At 35.8% G+C, this 24,070-nt stretch overlaps 1 protein-coding gene across 1 annotated transcript; it reads left to right on the top strand.

Moving 5' to 3' along the window:
- The first annotated feature begins 492 nt into the window (after nucleotides 1-492).
- On the top strand, nucleotides 493-23,742 carry LOC140787600 (transcription initiation factor TFIID subunit 2). Its single transcript, XM_073136608.1, has 25 exons — nucleotides 493-744; nucleotides 1,968-2,334; nucleotides 2,460-2,605; nucleotides 2,704-2,770; nucleotides 3,588-3,787; nucleotides 3,894-4,047; nucleotides 4,202-4,286; nucleotides 4,387-4,478; nucleotides 6,523-6,648; nucleotides 6,722-6,775; nucleotides 7,376-7,444; nucleotides 10,121-10,218; nucleotides 10,308-10,646; nucleotides 10,736-10,823; nucleotides 11,940-12,065; nucleotides 12,143-12,199; nucleotides 14,722-14,801; nucleotides 14,880-14,922; nucleotides 19,234-19,320; nucleotides 20,311-20,400; nucleotides 20,538-20,596; nucleotides 20,728-20,818; nucleotides 20,892-21,057; nucleotides 21,131-21,314; nucleotides 21,852-23,742. The coding sequence occupies exons 1-25, from the start codon at nucleotides 629-631 to the stop codon at nucleotides 22,864-22,866; spliced, it is 3,999 nt and encodes a 1,332-aa protein (XP_072992709.1). The 5' UTR covers nucleotides 493-628; the 3' UTR covers nucleotides 22,867-23,742.
- Nucleotides 23,743-24,070: the final 328 nt, after the last annotated feature.

Genomic DNA, 24,070 nt, shown 5'->3' with positions numbered 1-24,070 from the left:
AGTTCAGAGAGATCGAGTGCTCATGGAGCTCTTAACCTTTATTTATTGAAGTTGTTATTACTATATAAAAAAGGCATAAGTTAGGAGATGTTGATATACTTATTATAGTTTCATAAAAAAAATATTATAGTTCTATGAGATAATATGATAAGTAACTTATCGTGTACTTTAATTAAAAAAGAAAGATATGTGGAGTTCATGCTACTGAGAAATTTTCTTTCTTTTTTTCACCAATTGAGTTTCTTTTTATATTCAAATGCCCAAATTATGATGTTAGAATATATATAATGGTAGAGAGTGATAAAGAATGCCCCCGGCCCGATATGGATCATATTGGGCCGGCCCTAATGGAATTGGGCTTTATCGTCATTTCCTCTTAACTTACTTCCGGAGATCCAAATAAATAACAAATCTAGGGCGTTTCGGGCGTCCTCCCCGTGGAAGGCCGAAGGGCCGAGAAGCGTCTATAAATAAAGCCCCCTCTCCCTCCTTCCCTCCCTTCCATATCTCGCAATAGACCAGCAAGAAGAGGGGCTGGTGGGAGGAGAGCACGTGTTGGTCTCGTGCTCCAGCTTCTTCCCCCCCCCAAATCCTCTTACCCTCTCCCTCTCCCTCAGGAATCAAGAAAATGGCGAAGGCTCGGAGGCAGAAGAACGAGGAGCAGAAGCCCGAGAGCTCGGGAGGAGTTGTCCTCCACCAGAAGCTCTGCCTATCGATCGACATGGAGAACAAGAGGATCTACGGGTGAGGAATTCCGAGTTCTTGCTCCGGTTTCGGATCTTTCTTTTGTTAGGGTTTCGGTGGTTGCTTTCTTTTTCGTTTATGTCTCAGTGGAAAACTTCGTAGTCGCTGAAACTTTTGGTTGTGTTATTGACATCTTTTGCCCTTTTCGTTAATTACTAAGTGGAATTGGTCGGAAAGAATCTTGAGGGGTCTGTGCTGCGGTCTTTATATGGAGGTTAATCTTTTTCTTGGATAGTAACGGAGCAATGTATTTGATCTCTGGCAGTAGTTTCTTTTATTTTATGAATGAGTTGGTACTTTTCGGAAGTTTTTTTTCGATGGATTGATTAAATCAAGAACAGTGTGTGCAATACATGAATTGAGGAGTCCGTGCTGCAATCGTCATTTGGGTTTAATCATTTTCTTGAAGAGTAACGGAACAATGCATTTTGATCTCTGGCGAGTTTGGGTGAATTGGTACGTCTTGAAGTTGTTTCTTTCGAAAGATTGATTTAGTCTGTGGATTTAGGAACTGTGTTTGCAATAGGTGAACAGGTGGCTAGATGTAGATGTTTCTTGGGTTCTCTGCCCACAGGTAGACTTTGATCTCTTTTCTCTGGCCAAAGTTAGATGAAGACCTTAGAGTTTGTTCACTAAGAAGCTCATCAGTAGCACTCCGTAATCTTCTAATCAATGGCATTAAGTTGGTCTCGATCAAGGTTCTGAAAGTTGGCGATGGTTTCAGTTTGGTCCTTGCAGGAAACAGAAATTTCAGTGATTTTTGTTTCTTTTGCCTGGATAGCGGAAAGAGAATTTGAATTGTAATTCATCCCCTTTGAGCACAAAGCAAGCTGCCTTCTCATCTTTTTAATTTGTAACTTGTATGACATGATACCTAGTTCAAATTCTTTTGACACTTTTCTTAAACCTAGTATACCCAGGCAAAGGCCTACAGTATGTCATTTGGCGTCATAGTAAACTCCCATGTAGTTTCACGTCAAACAGAACTTGGCAATCCTTATTGTGAGCTTGTCATGCTTAAACACTGATCATGTGTAGTTCATTCTAACAACAACTGACCTGCTTAATGATTCTTGATATGATCTGTTTAGTACTTGATAGTATGAAGTATGGAGCTAAATGTTCCTCGACCTTCTGTTATTCTTTACTTATATTTTATTGTGATTTTATTTATATTAGTTGCATGGTGGTAGTTGACTGTACTTCATTGTTCATATTTTAAGGTATACAGAGTTAAAAGTTCTTCTCCAAGAGGGCGAGCATATAGCATTGCATGCTGATAATATAAATGTTAGGAGTATATCTGTAGATGGGGAGCCATCTGAGTTTGAATACTTTCCACATTATCAAGATATCGATGAGGAGAAGAGATGGTCTTCAGTATCATGCTCCAAGTCAGCTGCTGATCTCGCTGGTTCAACATACATTTCATCTCTTAATAAAGAAACAGTTGCCAACCTTATCATTTCATGTCATCAATCAATGAAGTCAGAAAATGAACAACACATCCAAGAAAATGGGGGGAATATTGTCCAAAGTTCTTCCGAAGAGCAGATTGTTAATGATTACAATGGTCTCCTGGAAGACAAGGTGATATAGTTAGATTCTTTAACTATGTCTAGCTTATTTATTTGCAAGGCTTCATTTTGGTTCATGTACTTCCCATAAATAAGTGCTTGACACCTCTGTTTTCTTATGTCGGTTAATGTCTGTAGAATGTGAAGTTGGTTCGCATTGATTATCTGATAGATAGGGCCGATACTGGCATTCATTTTGCGGGCGATATGCTACACACTAATAATCAGATAAGGCGTGCACACTGTTGGTTCCCTTGCATGGATAATGTTGCACAACGCTGCTCGTAAGTCGAGCAATTTTTTGTGTCTCATTTAATCTTGGCTATGATCATTCTTCTTTATAATCCTGCTGAAATTAATTACATTTTCTTGAATTGCCCAGATTTGATCTGGAGTTTACTGTTAGCACTAATTTAGTGGCTGTCAGCAATGGTAACTTACTTTATCAGGTACAAAATTTCAAATTGTGCATTGTTTTAGCTGTAATTTAGCTGATACCTGTTATAAAGCTTTTACTGGATTATTATTGCCGTTATGTTTGTTCTGCTGTCCAAATACGTATTTATACTATTATAATGGATGGATATCCTGCGCTATGCACGGATAGTATACTATATTGATTTTGAATCTTTGCCCTTGATATCGCTCAAAGATCTAGGAGCTTTGTTGTTCAAAGATTCAAGTTGTTTCTACTTGATACAAGATATATGGATAAAGGCCTGGTCTGTCATTCCTTTTGGTTATTGTGATGTCAGTCCTGTGGGAGGCCATATGATGGTGTACACAGATTTTCTCCCTCCCTACTTTACCCTCATATAGTTTCACTGGCTTCCATGTTGGTCCCTAAAGTTGTGTGTGTGACTTATTTCTTGGTTACTTGCGAATCTTAGTTGCATTTAATGAAAGGCTAAATCCTGCAGGCTTGGCTATTGGATTACTACATGCATTTTAGACTAGATAAGTCTGAATAATATTTATAAAAGCAAAATAAATTGATATCAGTTTTTGGAGGCTCTAACTTGTGACGTCTATCTAATGGCTCTTAATGCTTTAAGACCACCACTTTTTCTTTTTTTTCTAGAAACAGATCCATTCATAGGTATAACTATGTAAGAGCATGTTTTTTCTGCTGCAAGTCTGCAGGGTTCAAATAAGAAAGCATGCAAATAATTGCACATTCTGATTATTTACAATAAATTGATCTCTGTTAAATTTTGACTTGTGGATTATGTTCAAGTTTTGTCTGCTTAAAAATTTCTCTTCCAGGTTTTGAGCAAGGACGATCCTCCAAGGAAAACATATGTATATAAGTTGAACACTCCTGTTAGTGCTGATTGGATATCATTGGTTGTTGGTCCCTTCAAAATTCTTCCTGATTGTCAAAATAGTGTTTTATCGCATATGTGCTTACCTCCCAACTTTTCTAAGCTTCAAAATACTGTTGGGTTTTTCCACAATGCATTTAGGTGAGTGTTCTGAAATATTGTATTATCACCTTTTACACCTCTCTTATTTTCTTTTTTCCTATTTGCAGCCTTTTATGGTGTCCTTTCTATTGTTGTTCTTTTGCAGCTATTATGAAGATTACCTTTCCATATCGTATCCATTTGGTTCATACAAGCAGATTTTCATCCCATCTGACCTAACAACATCATCTATGAGCTTGGGTGCATCCATGTGCATCTTCAGTTCTGATGTCTTGTATGATGAGAAGATCATAGATCAGGTTCCTTCTTCCTCTTAATTCCATCACACAAAAAGTTGATGGATTACTTTGGAAACCACTTTCACTGTGGAGATTGTTCAGGATGCTTTGATTATATTTGCCCTTCTGTTTTGTGCATTCAGTGTTCTTGTAACTGACTCTTAATGTAATCCAGACAATTAATACGAGAATCAAACTTGCATATGCACTGGCAAGGCAATGGTTTGGAGTATATATTACTGCAGAGGAACAGAATGATGGTAAGTTTTCTTTTAAGTTTTAACTAACAATGCACAGTATTATTATGGTAAACTTTTGGTCAACATATAAGTTGATAACCATTAATATGGTTCTGTGCAGAATGGTTGTTGAATGGTTTAGCTGGGTTTCTTACTGATAACTTCATCAAGCGTTTTCTTGGAAATAATGAAGCACGCTATCGGCGTTTCAAGGTTTTATGCCTTGTTCATTACTTAAAATATTCTTGTAGAACTAGTTGATAGTCTTAACACTTGTAACTTTGTATTACTGTTGCTATGGAAGGTTGAATATATAAAAGCCTTGTCATCATTGGTGACTATCATCATCATTATCATTAATCTTTGATAGACCGGTGCATTTACAACCTGAGAGACCTCTAACTAAGAGGAGTTGAAGAATTAATTGGTTTTGGGCAATTATTTTTTGTGCTCATTCTTTTACAAGATTACTGCTAAAGTTTTATCTAATGCAGACTTCCATTTGTTCCATCAATAAATTTGTTACTTAACCTTCTTGTTTACTTTTGGGGTTGGTGATGAGTTCAAGAGGATTGCAGATCTAATACATATGACATGATCTTGCTCAGCTCCTCAGATTTGAAAGTTTTATAATTGTGCTTAAAAGCTCTTCTTGTGTCTTGAGGGTCCTTGACTTTTTGAAATGCATGCAATCAGTGAAACTTCTGTTCATTTTCATTATTATTTTTTGAACTGCAGTATGTTGTCTGCAGTAGCATCATCCTGTAGTTTGAGATGATGCTTTATGCTTCCTTTTCTATTCAGTACATGACTATGACAGATCAATTTTCCTGCATACCTTGAATGTGTCAAGCATAAGCAATGAATGAAACTTCCCGCATGTCCTTTGACCATTATAGTCAAAATCTCATTTTTCTGTGTTCATTATTACTCACTGCTTTCTGGTTTTTGAAATGCATGTAATAAGATGCTCGTGTCTTTCTTTGTGGGAAGCAATTTCTCCTACCATCATTCCTTCTCTATAGTAGAAATGTCTTTCTTATTTATGCTTTCTTTCTTATTATACATTTATCTTTGCAATGGAAGATAATACCAACCCTCGGATATTTTGATTTTCTCAATTTCTGAATTTGAATAACTATATAATATGTGAAGGGTGCCTTGGTGTTGAATTTTACCCTCTCTTGCTTATTGGTGTTGTTTCATTTATCGACAGCATTAAATTTTTTTTGATCTGGTAGGGTTTTGTTTTAGTGGTGCATGCTGCTATCAATATGAATTTCTTGGAATGAAAACGGGACATTAAGCCAAAATACGTGATGCATTATAGAGGCTCCTCCCTCTGATATGTTGCAATGGTATTAGGTCTATGAGGTAATTATTAGCAACTAGGTTGGAAAGTCATGTACTAGTACATAATTACATTTCTATACTTATGATGTGCGGTCAAAAACATTTCTGTGGTGGGCCAATTACCGCTGACTGACTGTTAGGTCCAATCTAATAAAGAAGGATAGCAAAGACTGAAAGATCTAAAGCAAGAGAAACTCAGGACACATTAAGATGAAAAAGAAAACATGTTGGAAAGTCTAAGAAAAGAGAAATTAGAAAAGAAAGGACATTATGTACTGAACTTGCTGCTAGCCTGCTCGGAATTTTGGCATTGCACGAGTATTGTGAAATCTCATCTTTCTAGTGGCATCACATGATATGCAATTGAAATTGACACTTTCATTAGATATAACAAAGTGAAAAGCAGCTCCCTGTTTCATATGCTATGTTCAAGAGTGTTACGAATTAGTCTATTGGTATGTTAAGAATGCTTGCAAACCCCATGTTGGCCTGTGTTGATTGAGCAAGTGCTATATATGGGCCAGTTTTACAAAAATGAAGCTATGGTGTGATTCTAAATTCGTCAACTTAAATGCTATTAAGTCAAATAAACCGATTGAATTTATTTTACTGTTTGTGCCAATGTGCAGTGATATTCTGATTCTAGGAACATAGAAGCTTGCTAGGAATGTGAGGTCATTTATTTTTATTTTAAATGGAATTTCTTGCCTTCCTTTTCAGTTGTTGCAGTAAAAAATAAAAGAAGCCTTTTGTTGATCTGTCATATTCAGTTTTATTTAGATGCACACTTAGGCCTTCACAAATGTTGTGCAGTAATAAGTCTTGGTGGCTAACTTATTCACATGTCTATTGAATTTTACTCTGTGGTCATCAGTTTGTATTGAGCTGCTATTTTTCTGCATAGGCCAATTGTGCTGTATGTAAAGCTGATGTCTGCGGAGCAACTGCTCTGAGCTCCTCTGCTGCTTCAGGCGATCTATATGGAACTCAAACCATTGGGTTATATGGAAAAATTCGATCTTGGAAGGCTGTAAGTTCACCTCAGTTTTTCTGCTCAGTAAATTATTGTTACTTCAGCTCCTGTTTGACATTCTTGATGACAGGTAACAGTATTTCAAATGCTGGAGAAGCAGATGGGTCCAGACTCTTTTCGTAAGGTTGCATTTATGCTTCCTTTTGCATGATTTCCTACTTCTATTATATATTGTGAAAAAATCATGCCATTCTTTGGTTTTAATGATTTGGCATATGAATCTCATTTACAGTTTTCTGTTTCGCACTTTTCCACCTTCGTATTGGTTATCTTTGCATTCCCATTTTTCTTTTTACTTAAAAAAGTTACTCCGAGTCTCGAGTCGTAGGAAGTTGGTTGAATTGTATTAGTTCATATTTATCCACGTGGGTTTCATTCTTCATGCTACTATCTGAACTAATTACCTGATTGCTCTGTGATTGTGAATACGGTAATGACGTGTGGATGTACTTCTATTCGAATGCCATAAGCATATAGTTGATAAGTAATAAAATCCCATGAGACAACTATTAATATGGAGTTGATTTTATCATGATGACCTTGTTCTTGAATACCAGATATACTTGATTTATGTTGTACTTTAGCAATCTTGGATGATCCAGCCACTTTTGCTTGGTTTTGTTGTTATAAATTTACAGATCACATTATTTATAAGATTCAATCTTGCTTTGCTTTGAATACTATCATTTTTTTTTGTTTGCTTAAATTTCTGTGCTGGATTCAGATTCTACAGATGATTGTCTCAAAAGCTCCCGGCCCAAATCGCTCTTCCAGAACGCTTAGTACCAAAGAGGTTAGCAAAAGCTGTCACTTATCACTCTTATAGCATATCCATTTTACACTATGCTGTTGTTCAGGTTGTATCTTTATATGGCAAGCAACTTCTAGTATGGTGCACAGTCCATAGAAATAAGACAAATTAGTGAGATGTTTTCATCAACAAAATTACCATTCACGAGAATAAGATACCTATTTTTCATCGAACTGTTTTTTGTTTCCTCATTATATTAGTTCACTTTCTCTTGTGTCACTTTGGTTTTTAGACCATTTATTTTTCTGCTTTTTATTTCTGAAAGTGCTACTTTATATTTGGTGATAATAGCAGCCTTAATTTCTTTGTTTTAGACAATTTTTTTGTTCACTTGCTCTTGTGCTTTGCATCACCTGTTGTGCCCAAGTATTTGATATAGCACCCTAAAAATGTGTTTTTTAGACCATTTATTTTTCTGCTTTTTATTTCTGAAAGTGCTAGTTTACATTTGGTGATAATAGCAGCCTTAATTTCTTTGTTTTAGACAATTTTTTAGTTCACTTGCTCTTCTGCTTTGCATCACCTGTTGTGCCTGAGCATTTGATATAGCACTCTAAAAATGTGTTTTTTAGACCATTTATTTTTCTGCTTTTTATTTCTGAAAGTGCTAGTTTTCATTTGGTGATAATAGCAGTCATAATTTCTTTGTTTTAGACAATTTTTTTGTTCACTTGCTCGTGTGCTTTGCATCACCTGTTGTGCCCGAGCATTTGATATAGCACTTTAATTGTGTTAAATAATTTAAAAATGTGGTTTGTAGTTGTGTTATATTGCTTGTAGTACCTGTATGTTCATTCAGTGATAGAGAAGCAACAAATTTGACTACTAGAAAAGGTGTCCTAGTGCACAGGGGGTGTGGGAAGTGCAACATGTGTACAAGCTTTTCCTTATTATTGAAGAGGCTATTTCTATGACTCAAACTCATGGCAATTTGGATCAAGGGGCGAGTTTTATTGTCATCCAAGATTGACTAATTGTTTTACAGATATTGTCTGCAGAATATTTAACTGCTCTGTGCCCAAAAATCTTATTCAGAAGAAATGTTGTGTGTCAAAGTTAGACTATATCTGACTTGATCAAGTCAACAAGACATTTACTGAAGTGAAACCTTCTGCATGTAATATTATTGTGAACTTATAGTTGGTGTCTACAGTAGTTGATATAGGTGGACTTGTAAGTTAATTTGGCGATAATTTTATATTCAACTTTTGAAGTACAACCCTTAAATCCACTCATTATTAATTAAATAAATTCAGAAATGCTTGTGCTGGCAGGAGGAAATGCAGAAAAAGAGATGAGTTTTACTATTGTTTGATTGCCAAGAGAAAAAGGGAAACATCAAAAATAGGAAAGTAAAATTCTGCTATGCTTGAAGGTGCTCAATGTGTAAAATTCTCGCGACCTATCTAGGAAATGCTTAGGCTTGTCTAGTATATGGGCATTATTGTTTTCCCTGATTTTAGCATAGTGTGGTGAACTTAAAATAACAAAATCAGCATAGTGCGGTGAGCTTAAAATAACAATATCGTACATTGTATATCACTTTGAAAGCAGGAAAAGATAAAAGCAAGGAACATTAAGTTGGCAAAGTTTTAATAGTAAATTGGTAATCTAATTAAATAATTTGTTTATTTACGTTGGGTAACAAACATTTTAAAGTAAGCAACTAATCATTCAGTTTACCTATCTAGAAGGAAAATTTTATTGTCTAACTAAGAGATTATTGTTTTATGAATTGGAATGTTATTTAACTAGAAACATATGTGAAAATTGAGTATCATGGAGATCAGTTTTTTTTTTTTTTTGATCATTCAATAGCTTGAAAGCTAGATATGAACTGGATACATAGGCACTTCCCATTAAACTTTAGCTCATATACTAAGCCACCTAGTCTAGAGTTCAAGTCATCTCCGTCGTTTAACTTTTAGTTCGAACTAAAAATCGCTGAGATACGCTTGGTGAGTTGCTCTTCTAAGCTTTGAGATTGGAGTTGATTTTATGACCTCTTTAGTCATGGGGAAGAGTGCCTACCAATTCTATAAGAGTATCATGGAGATTATGATGTTGGGTCGTTGAGGGTGTCCACTGATAGATATAAAAGTTTTTTATGTCTTGAACAAGTTAGTGGTTTAAATGATAAAAGGTTGTATGGAAATTGGTTATGATGGTTTGAACATGTCCGATGACGATAACAAATTGAAGCTTTTCATAACAGCAATTTCATCCAAATAGATGAGAGAACAGATGATCAAAACTAACGTGGGCTATAGTGTGCAATACATGTAAATATATAATAGCATTTTATTTGAAAAAGAACACCATGCGTCCAAACATCGACGTGCCAAATTTCATGTCAACTCAGATTAATCAAATTTCAGTTTTTGAACTGTTGCTACAGTAATCTGATTTGAGTAGTATGCTGATTCTGATAATAGGATCAGACTAATTTTATAACTCCAAGTATGGGTAAGTACATCAAATATCATTTTTTATTGAAAGAGTTTTTGCAAACCAACTATATTTTAGCACTTGTGATGATCCTAAATCTTATCAAGATGCCTATGTTGCCATAATATTATTACTTAAATATAGTATTCCCTCAATAATCAAAATGTCAATGAAAGAATATTCAGTTATATGTTTGTTCCTGCTATACAGTTCAGGCACCTTGCCAATAAGGTTGGTAATCTGGAACGTCCTTTCCTTAAAGAATTCTTTCCTCGATGGGTTGAATCTTGTGGGTGTCCTATCATGAGGTAAATGGGCGAGCTGGTCGTTCTCCATCCATCTCTTTTTCTCGTCTGCTTCCTCTTATCTACCTACCTTTTACATTTTTGTTTTCAAGGATGGGCATCTCCTATAACAAAAGGAGAAATATGGTTGAATTAGCTGTAATGAGAGATTGCACAGCAAAAGGTGGTTCCATTTCTGGTAGTAATCCTGATAACGAGATTCAAGAAGGTGGTGCTGGATGGCCAGGAATGATGAGCATACGAGTTCATGAACTTGATGGGATGTACGATCATCCAATACTGCCTATGGCTGGGGAAAGTTGGCAACTGTTGGAAGTACAATGCCATTGCAAACTTGCTGCAAAGCGCATCCAGAAGCCTAAGAAAGGGTTGAAGCATGATGGCTCTGATGATAATGCAGATGCTGTTACAACTCAGGATATTCGCACTGGGTCTCATCCACAGTTTCATATACTTCTTACTAAACTTTGTCTTTCCTCTGAACTACATCTGAAATTTTGTCTCTTTAATTTGTTTGCAGCACTGATTCACCGTTGCTGTGGATCAGAGTTGACCCTGAGATGGAGTACCTTGCCGAAATTCATCTTCACCAACCTGTCCAGATGTGGGTAAGAATATGCTTCAAGGTGGCAACGTCAGTTCTTATGCACTTCCTTTTTTCTTTTTAAAATGTGCTGCCCATTTTCCTAAAGACTATTTCTTAGTAGAGTAAACCATAGAGTTCATCAATTTGAATTTTGAACTTTCTGGGTAGTTGATTTGCAAATTGGATTTTTTGTATTTCTGTTTAGGTTTGGAGTAATGTTGAATAATGTAAATTTACATCAAGGAATGCCATGGCAAGATGGATGTCCATGGAAAATTGCTTATATTCAGCTATGTTAAATTTAATCCAGGAAAGGGGGCTAACTTAAACCATAGAAAAGTTGCAGGCAAAGATGCATATGGTGAACTAAAAAATGAAAGCTCTTTTTATCAAGAGTTCTTGACAAATGTTCTCTCATCTTATGCTTGAACTTTATATAACTAATAAAAAATAATATAAAATTATGTAAATCCTTAAGCAGAAGAAATTAAATGCCACCATGTCTTGTTAATATTGCTAGCATCAGATGTATGGCACATGATTCTAGTAAGAGGAAAAAAATATTGAAGAAAATGATCAAAATTTGACAACTAATTTTCAAAGTAAAGTATCATAAACTGGCAAACTGCTGCACTATATCCATATGGTATGTGTTTGAACATAAAGATACATTTCTATATTTATGCGCACATGTGTGGATATATGCACTCATCTAGGTATTTTGAGTTGTCAACTTGACATTGTCACCGGTTACCCCTCACTACCCAACCCCCTTTGTCACTACCATGATGTTTTGCATTGGCGTGATGCTGGCCTGACATGTGCCTCTACAGACACTTTTTCATCTGACAATTTTGTCCTTGTTATAGAATTAATTTTGATTTATGCAACTCAATTTTAAAACTTCAGATGTACACATAAATCCTGACATGGGATTGAATTTCTATTCATGGGACTAAAAATTACAACTTTTAGACGCTGCAAAAAAAAAAAAAATTAGACTACCCTTTTTTAACAAACAACACTACCTTCACGATGCAATTGGTTTTTATGGCTTGTCATGTTCTGATTTAATTAATGCCTTTTTTTTCCTTCTTGAGTTGGCATTTGCATTTATTATATGAAATTCTCTTGCCAGATTAATCAATTAGAGAAAGATAAGGATGTCATTGCTCAGTCACAAGCAATTGCTGAGATGGAGAAGCTACCACAACTTCCATTTTCTGTTGTTAATACTCTCAATAATTTCCTGAATGATACAAAGGTGCTTTTCTGACATTCTGATATTAAGGATCCATGTTGTTAACTTCTATTTTTATTATTACATTGCTACTACTGTAGGCATTTTGGAGAGTAAGAGTAGAAGCGGCATATGCATTGGCATTGACAGCTTCTGAGGTAGCACCTCTATACTTATGTTAGTGAAAATTTCAATGCAGCTGCCTTTCATGACTATAAATATATAATTCAATTGCTTGCATCTGCTTTTCAATTGTAGAGTTATATATATGCTGGTGCTGCATTCTGCCATTTTATATGTATATAGATTCTAGTTTAGCTACGCTCTTTTGTCAAATGTTCTTGGTTTTCTCACATACATTTTATTTTGTGTTATATTTGTAAATTTACATGTTACTGTTGTATATTTTTGCTTTTTTGTGTGGGGAAAGATACCTATTAGCAATAAAGTTGAGATTCCAAGATATGTTTTAAGTAGGTATGATGTTGTAACTTTGCATGCATAAGTTGAAGCTATTGGTGCAGGAGCTCAAAACAGATTTAGGAAACTTTCTAGTCATGCTTCACTTAGCTAGTTAGCATAGTTGCTAGACAAAGACCCCTAAACCTATGATGAGCATTCAGTTAGAAGCGGATTAACTGCTACCTGATCCATCAGCCCAATCATGTAGAAAGCCATTCAAATTTAGAATCAGTAGGAGAATATTAAAAAGTTGGGATGTGAATGGAGACAGTTCACGAAGAAAAGGACTGGATGTGACAGACTTAGCTTTTCTCTTTGTTTTTAGGAAGTTTCTTTCTAAGCTAAAATACTGTAGGCATGATCTGTTGATTCGAATTGTGGGTGCAAACCATAGCCATCCAATTGGGGACTAACTTTTGGCTTGCCTATGCGTGGACCATTTGAAAGAACCTCCACAATGCACTATATTTCCTATGTAGGTTCTGATGGGTAGTGGGTTTTGTTTGGAAATTGCCAGCCCTGCTTTGTTCCAAAAAGTGGCAATTCATTTATGGTACTAGTGAACGAAGGCTCTGAAGCAATCAAGCAACGATCTGATTAAACACATCTTGCTTCCTAGATTCACTAATCAAGATCTAGTCATATGAATGCTTGAACAATGCTCAAGCCATTATTAGCTTGGCAATCTAATTTGGAGCACGGTCACATGAAATTCTATGCTGGGTGATTGATTATGCTTCACTAATATGTTCGTTAATATGGAATATATAATAAAAAATATACGTAACATCTAGTCAAATTCTAGACTTCACTGTGACGTGTTTTTGGTTTTTTTTTTAGTTTGAATATCTGTTTAATTTAGCTGCTTCGTGCTGGTTGGTAACTGTGCCTTGTGAGCACTTATCTCCTAATGAAGGCGTCTTGGATGAAAGGATACTGCTTGATTTGATGAAATAAACAGATATAAATAGAGAAAAAGATTCATATAGCTGATGTCTAATAGTTAGGACTAAATGTTTTGTTTGCTTTGAGTTTAGGGATCCCCACTGAACTGGTTCGGTAACCAAACATCTTTTTATCTTTTTTATATCTAATTAAGTTTATCAAGACTAAGAAATGAGACTAACTAATCGAGTTCAGATCTTAACCTCAAACCAAATAAGATCAAAAGGATTTTGGTTGCGGTTACTGGTTTTCTTTTAAAAAGATATTTAAATTCAATCTTCATTATTGTATTTTCCACTTTGACCTGAATGACTGGTTTCCAGAGAAAGGGTAGGGTCACGATCTGTTGACTCTTCAATATGCACAGTAAGGCTTTTTCTGTGAAAGTATATCAATTATTGCAGAACAATATATTATGCATGGAATATTTCCACCAGTAAATGTGAGCATAAGCATGTTTTAAATGTTATGTACGTTTGTAAGCTTGCCTGTAAACTGCAACATGCATGGAAATCTCATTATTTGCATATGTATGCCATTGTGCATTAAAATAAGTAATTACTTTTGAATTATCCTTTTAATGTTAAGCTTGTTACTTCAACAGTAAATTGTAGATCTCATTATAGCGCCGGTGAGGCACCTTTGCTTAAGTTGGAACCACTAAAATCCTTCTTAGACAGTAGTATATCTCTTATAGATTCTAATGGAAGTACTTTACATGGCAAGCACTTGACTTGACCTGCTCATGGAGAATGCTTGTCTATATATGTGCTTCTATTGACAGGCTGAAACAACACCTCTAACACACACACACACGCACGCACTACACACACTTCAAATTCTTGTGAGTCTTATAACCAGCTTAGACATAGTAGTTGAGGAAATACTTGCTTTTGGCACGGACGGTGCACGTCAATATACAAAGACATGCAAGGGGTGTTTGCTAGTGAATTCCTTACATGTGCTGTCTTGATGGTATACCCCTATGACAATTGCTTTGCAGTTGAAAAAAGCCTTTTCCATTTTGTTTTGAATTTTACCTTTTATGATGTTCGCACTATTTGCTACAGGTATTAGATGTTAAACTACCTTTCCAGAATAAAATTTGACACTGTGACATGCATTTGGTAAAAGAGTATTTCCTCAACTACCATTTTCAGTCTGGCTAACATCTTATTACTGCTTTATTTGTGAATCTTACATTTAAAATTTTGTTCTTTTATAGGTCTCGTATGCTCCTCATTTTGTACTTATAAGCTGCCCTTTATCCCAGGAAACTGACTTGGCAGGTCTACTTCATTTGATCAAGTTTTATAAGAGTAGGAGATTTGATGAACATATTGGACTACCCAGGTCAAGATCCTCATTTTTTGTTTTTCTTGATCAAATGCTTTTAGCATCATTTTGTGAAAGTTGATTCTTCATTTACAGGCCAAATGATTTCCGCGATGTTCCGGAGTACTTTGTTCTTGAGGTAATGCAGTGAGGTAGGATTTATTTGCAATCGGTTTTGTAGGAAACATAAAATTGTAGTTCCTTGTTTAATTAAATATTGGTATATGCCTTTTATTTTGGCTATTAACTTTGTTGGTAATATTCCATGTGCACGTGTAAATTGCCATGTTGAGGAACTAGTTTTTGAAACTTTGTTTTTATGCTTATGTTTTGATGAAGCTACATTTGAGATTATTCTGTATTTCTTCTACTAGTCTGATAGTTTAGTGGCGCATTATATCACGTGGAGTTATTGATCTACAACCTTGTTTTGGTTGATTTGACTTGCTCAAAGTGCGGCATTTTCCCTTGGACCTGCTCATATCATGGAGTGACTAATGTTGTGAAGCAATTTTGTAATAGTGGACCTTCATGTATCTCTCTACCTCTGGCTCAAAAGCTAAGAACTAAATGTGTTGCCTTCTTAGTAATATGTTATCGTCCAACCCTCTAAAATAGTCATTATGTTAGATTTGTCATGTTAAGAAAGCACTCTTGTTTGAAGCAACTCAGTTGGCATCTTATATTAGTAAGTGATATAATATTAGAAAGCACTCTTATATTAGGGAAGTTAGATCACTTTTTGCATGTAAATGTTATTTATAATATGAATTGATCTGCAATGTGAAACGATCACTCACTAAATAACATATCTGTACTGTAGCTCATTTTCCTTGGTGTTTTATTTTTTTTCCATTAGATTTATGTGTTAGCATTTCTTTCTTACTGTTGGCTGTTGTCTTCCCCTGTCTCTCAAGGCCCTTGTCCGGTTCTCGTTTTTATATGTCTAAACATCTTAATTAGCTCCCATGAAACTTTTCCTCAGAGATGCTACCTTAAGTTGAATACACTCATTTTCTTATTTTATATTTTCTAGTAATCTCACTCTTCCATCTCAATATCTCTCTCTAACAGACACTTATCTTCAGGTAGTTTGTTTCCTACTGTCAATATTCTGATTCTAGACCATGGGTGGGTCTTGTAGTTTGTCTCGTTAAATTTCCCTTCTCTTTTAAGGGTACAAGAAGACATCTGGACAAATCTCCAGTTTTTGGTCAATGCAGATTCAGGATAATTGTTATACTTCCTTAGGCATTTCTTGTAAATTAAGATTAATTCGTCCAAATATATGTGAATTTTTCTGAAAGATTGAGTTTTATCACTTTATGTGTGTTACATTTTTATGAATTGAGTTCTGTGTCACACAATTATTTTCATCATCATTGTAATGCTGTATGTGCCGATAAAGGCAAATTATATCTTAGGCATTGAGAGACATGGCTGATGTGTACATTAAATAGGAGTTTTTATTGTCTCAGATAGCAAATTGCCATCATCAACATTCAGCCTATTGGTGTCACCATTAGCATGGTAGAAAATATTGTTCTACAATTGTGACCTAACCTTCTGCATCCTGTCGGGACTGCTATACTATTACCCAAGGTTCTTAGTTTCGGCCGATCTCGGTCGATCCCGTTCAATTTCGGACAGGATCCGTACGGCCAATCCCACTCGAAACTGGGGGGAACGGGTCGAATTCGACCCAGATCCCACCCTCCACCTGCCTCTCTTTTCTCTCTCTCTCTCTCTTCTTTCTCACCTCTTCCATCAGCAACTGAGTAGATCTTCAGCACATTCTCCAACGAAGATCCGACGACCTCGACCTTCAACTAGAGGTGTCAAAATAAATGGGTGGCTCAATCTCAGCTCGTGCTCAGCTCGGTTTGGCTTGAGCTGAGGCAAGCCCCAGTCTTATTTTAAGGCTCGATTTGAATTTCGAGCCGAGCCTGAGCTAGAGCCGGCTTAAGTATAATATTTATTAATATTATATATATATAAATAATATATTATATATAAATTAACCATTAGATCTTTATCCAATGACTACCATTAGATCTTTGAAATTAACTATTAAATACTTATCCAATGGCTACCATTAGATCTTTGATTATACTAATTCTAATCCTAAATCTAATAAAAATATCCTAACAAACCTACCCAATCTCCTCCTCTTTCTCTATCAATCGGCTACTCCGGCCTCAACCGACAGCCTCCTCCATCAACGTCAACCTCAATCTCGCTGTCGGCCTTCTCCATTGTCGTCAACCTCAATCTCGCTGTCGGCCTCCTCATCTAACTCCTCCGCCGCCTCCTCCTTCACCTCATCCGGCCTCCTCATTCTCCATCGACAAGCCGCCTTCTCTCCGTCGGCCTCGCCTCCTCCGGTTCGCCCTTCCTCCTCTAATCAAGCTCGGGCTTGGCCCAAACTCGACAAGCTCAACTCAAGTTGAGCCGAGTGGAGCCTAAACATCTTTAGAGGGCTCAAAATTAATTTCGAGCCGTGCTTGAGCTAGAGTCGGCTTGCTCAGGCTCACCTCGTTTACACCCCTACCTCCGGCAACCTCGGATGGATTTTTTTATTTATTATTTTTAATTTTTAATTGCTCTTTTTCTCTTCCTACACCGAGTAGATCTGCCGACCTCTACTGTTACTATTGTGGTGAAGCAGCAACACCAGTTGCTGAGAGCCTAAGAGGGGGGAAGGAGAAGGGAAAAAGTAAAGAAAAAAATGGGAACTTTGTCTATGTGAGTAATTTTTGAATAAGTTTTAAATTTTAAAAGAGGGGAGGAGAGAGAGATCAATATTCATCAAAATTTTGAATTTTAAATAAGTTAATATTTAAAGTTTCTAGGCTTCATATGTGAGCCATTTTTATTTTCTTATTTTTCTCTCATTTTTTCTAAATTTTTAGAAAATTTTCTATATTTTTAAATAATATTTTAAATTTATGTAATTAAAAAATAGTTTGATCCGAAACGAGGGGCCGATACGTATCGTTTTTTCAAACAACCGATACTGATCTCAATCCTGATACTGGGAATCTTGCTATCACCTTATACTTTGAGAATGAACATATTATAATCTGGTAGAGGACAAGTTCATAATTCCCAATTCATAATATTTTCATTCAAAAAAGTATATTAAAAGAAAGAACAATCTTTTAATAGTTTTTGCAGTAATTTTGTTGTTTCTAGCATATTGGGGTGTATTATAGGACATGTATTGAGTAATTTTCCCTGCTTTGCACTTGAATGGTTGTGTATTATAGAGTCATCTTGTAACCAGATCTAAAACTTCTGGTTCTTATTTCATGGATGTTATGGAAAAATGTAGAATTGAGGAACTTGATTGTTTCTATGTATTTTTTTATTTGTGTCTTAATTTCTGGTGTGATCTTCCCAAACCTTAAGGTGATATCAGAATCTAATGGAAGAAAAAGGTCTGTCTGGGACAAAATATTCTTGTTGGAACTTTGGTAAAACTAATAGGATCTGTGCAAACCATGTCGCTCAATACAGTTCCATGCCAATTGGCATGAAATGTGCTTCTCGTGGGTTATTGAGCGGCACGCTCAATACCTGTTAAACTTACATTAGAGTACCTTTTGGGTCTTTCAACCCTCTACATCTCCTTCTGTCTTCCTCAAGGGCTGAGGAAGAGTTCTAAGATTGGTTGGAGAGAAACTTCTTCCTGTTTTGCTGGTGTCAGATTGGAAGTGAGATTACCAGAGAAAGCTATCGAAGTGAGTTTCTTCATTTCTCTTATACTTTTCCATTTTTTGAGATTCAAGTAGGTCTACCATGATTGAAGCCCGTCTACGCTTGCAAAAGGTTTGTCTTTCATAGATCAATCGCTTTCATGCATACATTAAATTAGTGGAATTTGATGGTATAATGTTCCATTCATCTTTTTCTTGACTTAAAAGAGGAAAAGTAGATATTACTTTAGTATCCTATTTTTGTTTAAAATAATGTCAAACCGGCCCAAACAATTGTGTCATTGAACTGTGCATCACGTAACTGGCGGAGATGTCCTTTGTAGGCTCACTTAAGTATACCCAGTGAGATCGTTGCTTCTTGTTGTCAGATTGTATAGGCAATATACTAGTTTAGCACTTGATAACTGGCATTGCAGTAGCACAATCATTTCTTTAGTTCTGAGTATTGTTCCGTAGAGTTTATTGTAAAAGAAGATGCAGAATTTTTTGTCATGAAAAAGTTTGAATTGATAATATTTTACATTTTTTTATTCATGTGCAAAAAATTGAAACCCTGTAATCTCTGGTGTATACTTTGAATAATCACTTAAAAGACTGCAAACTTATGTGATTGTTTTTGTTATTAATTTTTCTTAATGTAGTATTATGAAATCTGAATACTACTTGATGAAAACAGTATGATAGTTTGCGATTGAAATGACCGGGATCATTCATCTCGATTCCTTTATTAGGCTATACCACATGCAGTAGCTTTGATAAGGGCAGCAGACAAGAAAAGTCCAAGAGAAGCCATTGAATTTGTTCTGCAATTGCTAAAGGTTTTTCTCTTCTAATCCCTCACTATATTTTTATGATGCTGTTGGTTTCCGTTGATGTTAATGTACCTTCTGTAATCATTCAAGTCAATTAGGTTTTTTCACTATATGCCTATTATGTTTATGCCTTCAGACAATATCTTTTCTTATTATTATGCTGTAGCATTGATTGTTAATTAGATTGAACTTCTAAAAGATATCTGCATAATTAAATGGCATTCTTTATCATTTATAATCTGCTCACCTTACTCTGTTCTTTATCTTTGATCTGCTGAAAGATCAAACTTGAAGAAAAATGTAAAGAATTATGTACAGTTATGCCCTGTGAGGAAGGAGGTCATAGCATGGAATAGTAAGGTTATTATTCCTCGAAGAACATACAGGATGAAGTGCTCCTGAAAGAACATATTGATACAATAGAGTATGACTGGAGGCTTTTTAGTAAAAAGTTGCTTTTTCCATTTCTGGATAATTGGTCCTAGACACGGTAATGATTATTATCCCCATTAGGCTCTAAAGGAACATATCTGCATTGATTGTTAATGGAGATGCCCTGCTAATTATGAAAAATAACAACTTAATGGCACCTAATAAAGTGTTTCAGAAGGCTGATAAAAATCCTCTGGTTGATTGCATGAAGATAAAAACTAAATTGAAGGGTAGCCTTATGGAGAATTTTAGTTTAACTATTTTTGTGTAGTGAAAAGTTTGTACAAGAGTCGTATAATATTCAATTACCATTAGTAGTGGCTGAAATATGGATGAACATTGTGTTTAGGTTATTTCTTTATGATAATGAAAACATCGAGATTTTGCTTTTTCACTTGCTGCATTTTTAAGAGTTGGCATATGTTTTTCGTTAGTGATTAAGCTTATCTTTATGTAAAACAGATCCTTGAATCAGTATGTTAAATGCTTTCCTGCGTTACCATATATATCATCTTTGTTTTATTTTCCTTTTAATTAATACAATTTCTTGTTCTTTTGTGTCAGTACAATGATAACAATGGAAACCCCTACTCTGATGTCTACTGGCTTGCTGCTATGGTTCAAGCAATTGGCGAACTTGAATTTGGTCAGCAGGTTTGTCTAACTATATGTTCTCTTATTGCTACTACTCGTCCCTCTCCATAATCCTGTTTTCTCCCTCTAGTCCAGTTGTGATAATTTAACGATTTGTAGTAATCAATTCTATCTTATGCTTCTTTTACAAAACACAGACCGTACTCTTTTTGTCATCTCTACTCAAACGTATTGATCGGCTACTGCAATTTGACAGGTATCAAAAGTTTGCTAATTGGTTTTCAAGTATGTATAATTTCAGCCTGTTGGATAGTTTGCTGTCTTCTGAGTCTCATGCCTAGTTGAATTTTGACTATGCATAATTTCAACCTTTTTGATATTTTACAGTCTTATGCCTAGTTACAATGGAATTTTGACTATAAGCTGCATTCGCGCCCTATCACAAATTGCATTGAAGATGTCCACTTTCATACCTCTTGTAAGCAGAGTTTTCTTAATGACCTTTCTTGCCTTTTCAACCCCTTCATAACAGTGTCTTCTTATCACTGCAGGATCGTGCTTGTGAACTGATTAAACCATTTCGCAGCATTGAGAAAACTTGGAAAGTTCGTATTGAAGCAAGTAGAGTGCTTCTTGATCTTGAGTTTCATTGTAAAGGTCTTGAAGCAGCTATCTCCTTGTTTTTGAAATTTTTAGATGAAGAGCCTTCTTTACGAGGTTAGACTCCTGGTATATATTTTATTTATGTGTTAAGTTGTTTAATTTTTCTCTAACATACAATAAATTGCAGGAGAGACGAAATTGGCTGGTCATGTTTGTCATTTGTGTCAAGTAAATCTTGAATCTCACACTGAGAATCAGATATCTTGTACGACTCTTGTTGGGCTTCTTCGGCTGCTTGCCAGCAGAAGAGCATTCAACAATGTTTTTCTTCGGCACCAGTTGTTCTGCATTTTGCAAGTTCTTGCAGGGAGGTTAGCAATTTTCTTGTTTCTTATTACGTTTCTCTTCTTTTGTGATAATTGATGTTTCTATAGATATCGTTTATACCTGCAGTATGTATCCATCAATTTCTTGTAAAGACAAGGGAGATTTCTTTCAATACGTCATACTAAATGCATCCTAAGCTTATATTAATAATTTAATATGTTTCAGACACTTATTTTTCTTTCTTCTATAATAAAGGTAAATGTTGCTTACCTTCAAGAGCAACAATCCTGCAACTTCAGTTTTTTACCAGTAATTTACTGTCTTGTCTTGCGCATGGGCATATGGATCTTTCAATTCAGCTAATATATTACAGTATCTGATATGAGAGAACTTTTCACTTGAAGCAATGTGTTTTAGTTTCACTTTTTCTGTAAATTTTTCGTCCGGTTTTCATATTTTGATGATGCCTGTTGCTTCATTACCTGTTAAGATGAAATCTCCGTATATGTATTTCATACGTATGAAGGCATTGCTCACTGTCAATATATATGTGTGGCTGAATCACCATTTCTCATATTTAGGTCCCCAACGCTATATGGTGTCCCAAAGGTTCTTCCTCCCATGGTATCTTCCGAGACATATAGCGATCAACATGTTGAAGCTGGTTTCCTCAAGCTAAAGATATCAAGACCTCAAGATACTCCCATAGATATACCAAACCTCCATGATGCTTCGCCTATTGCAGAAGCTGCTAAAGAGACTGACAATATTTCCAATAGCAGTGAGAGAAGGATGAATATTTTAAAAATTAGAGTTAAGCAAACTGGATCGTCCAGTAAAACAGACGATGTTGATCATCAGATGGATCTCTCTCGAGCTGGACCAAATGAAAATGAATTGGGTCCTTGTAGCTCTGTATCTGTTGATGCACCTATAGGAGGAGTAAATGAACCATTGAACATAAGCACTCAGAACAATGAAGAGGTCAATTCTTCTCATGACCGTGAATCCAGAATGACAGCCAGCATTGGCAGTGCGAAGTTAGGGAGCAAGTTTGAGATTTCTAAGGAATTGCAATGTACGGCTGATTCAAGACTCCTTTCTAAGGACCAGTTATCCCATGTAACTATTGATGGTGATGAAGTTGTTCATAAAACTGTTCCTCCTCTTCAAGCTGGTTCCGTGGTTAGCCACGATGGAGATCAAGCTCAACTATCAGTGGGTGATCATGAAGCGAAAGAGAAAAGGAAGAAAGATAAGAAGGAAAAGGATAAAAAACGTAAGCGAGAGGATAGGTCGGACAAAAAAGATGATCCACAGTATTTGGAGAGAAAGCGTCTAAAGAAGGAGAAGAAAAGGATGGAGAAAGAGCAGGCAAAGATGCGAAAAGACGTGGAAAGGGCTTCTTCATCTGAATTACAGAACCTAATGAAATCTGTAGAGTCACATGGAGCTTTGACCCCAGGGGATTCAAACACGTTACAAGGTGTGGAACCACATGTTTCAACTAAAGAAACAACAGCAGATGCTACACAAGCCAGTACGGCACCTAAAATCAGAATCAAAATTAAAAGCCTGAGTATTGGGAACATTTGATCTCATAATGATAGCTGGAAGCCTATGCACTGTACAGTAGATACAAGGAAGTAAAATGTCTTGCTGATTTCCAAATTTCCTTTCTCGGCTTGGCATTCAAGTCAAGGATGCTTCTGCACCAATATTTTTCAGGTGCGGAGTAAGCTGAGGGCGTCTAAGTTGGTAACTAGTGTAGCACTGCAGGTATCCATTCAGCTTCTAGTGAATTAGTAAGATTCGTCATTCACTGTTTTGGAGACCGCTATTTTTATTGACTTGCTGATTTTTATTGCTTCTGTGTGGCTGAATCCTATACCTGGTTGGACGAGGCAAAATGTGAAATCTGCTAGCATTTCAAACCTGGAATAAAAATTTTGTTTGCAAAGCTGGCATGCTTGCCATCAGTTTCCGCCTTGCTTCTCTGGAGGCCTACAATTTTCTGTGATGCTAGCATGCATAAATGTGCAGTTTGATATACATCTCGACTTAAATGAAATTAAAGAAAGCCTTGATGTTTTCGCAGTTTTAAGCAGATCACAAGCTCTCTTCAAAGGGAAAAAGAGAAAAATGTGATAGCAGAATGGTGAATATTATTGTGTTTCCTTTGAAGATGAAAGGACAATTATGGTAATAACGTATTTCAATCAAACCAGTTGTAAATATCTGCGATTCTGTACAGAAGTCTTGCATTGAAATGAAGAGACTTGTGCATCCATGTCCACTTGTAGGTTTTTAATGTCTTAGGTACTTGTGGTTTTAAATTTCTAGATGTTTGCCTGTGTAGATCGTAATTATGTTTTGGACGTTAGAAGACCAATCAATATATGTATACGGCCTTGCTATTCTATGTATCAACTTGGTCGTAAAAGATTTGTTTTCTGTGATCTCTTATTATCATGTATGGAAACTGACTCGTATCAGTTAAATGATTGCATCCTTTATATTCTTTTTCAAAAGATTCATGGCTACATAATTGTAACATGATTTAGTTTGTATAATCTATACTTCTCATATGATTACCCAATGCAACAAGACTTTGTATAGTTCTCATTATTTTAATCTCTTTAGAATATAACTGATTTTGAGGCACATTCCCCACTTGTAACTCTGGATCCTCATTTTTGTGCGATGTGGTTCGGTTGCTAAGTCCAGCTCAAATATTTTAGACTGATCAAATTTTACGACGGCCAAAAATTTTGTAAAAAATTTGAACGCATTATGTCAA

Source organism: Typha latifolia, chromosome 1 (assembly GCF_019914945.1).
Source record: "Typha latifolia isolate L0001 chromosome 1, TyphaL0001v2, whole genome shotgun sequence".
Classification (NCBI taxonomy): Eukaryota; Viridiplantae; Streptophyta; class Magnoliopsida; order Poales; family Typhaceae; genus Typha; species Typha latifolia.
This window is presented reverse-complemented; position numbering and strand designations above follow the sequence as displayed.

What these genes read in the sequence shown, in the direction of transcription:
- LOC140787600 (XM_073136608.1), top strand. Translation starts at nt 629, where the DNA reads ATGGCGAAGGCTCGGAGGCAGAAGAACGAGGAGCAGAAGCCCGAGAGC. An exon ending in GAACGCTTAGTACCAAAGAG is followed by an intron (nt 7,445 to 10,120) that starts GTTAGCAAAAGC and finishes CCTGCTATACAG; the next exon opens with TTCAGGCACCTTGCCAATAA. An exon ending in ATTTCCTGAATGATACAAAG is followed by an intron (nt 12,066 to 12,142) that starts GTGCTTTTCTGA and finishes CTACTACTGTAG; the next exon opens with GCATTTTGGAGAGTAAGAGT.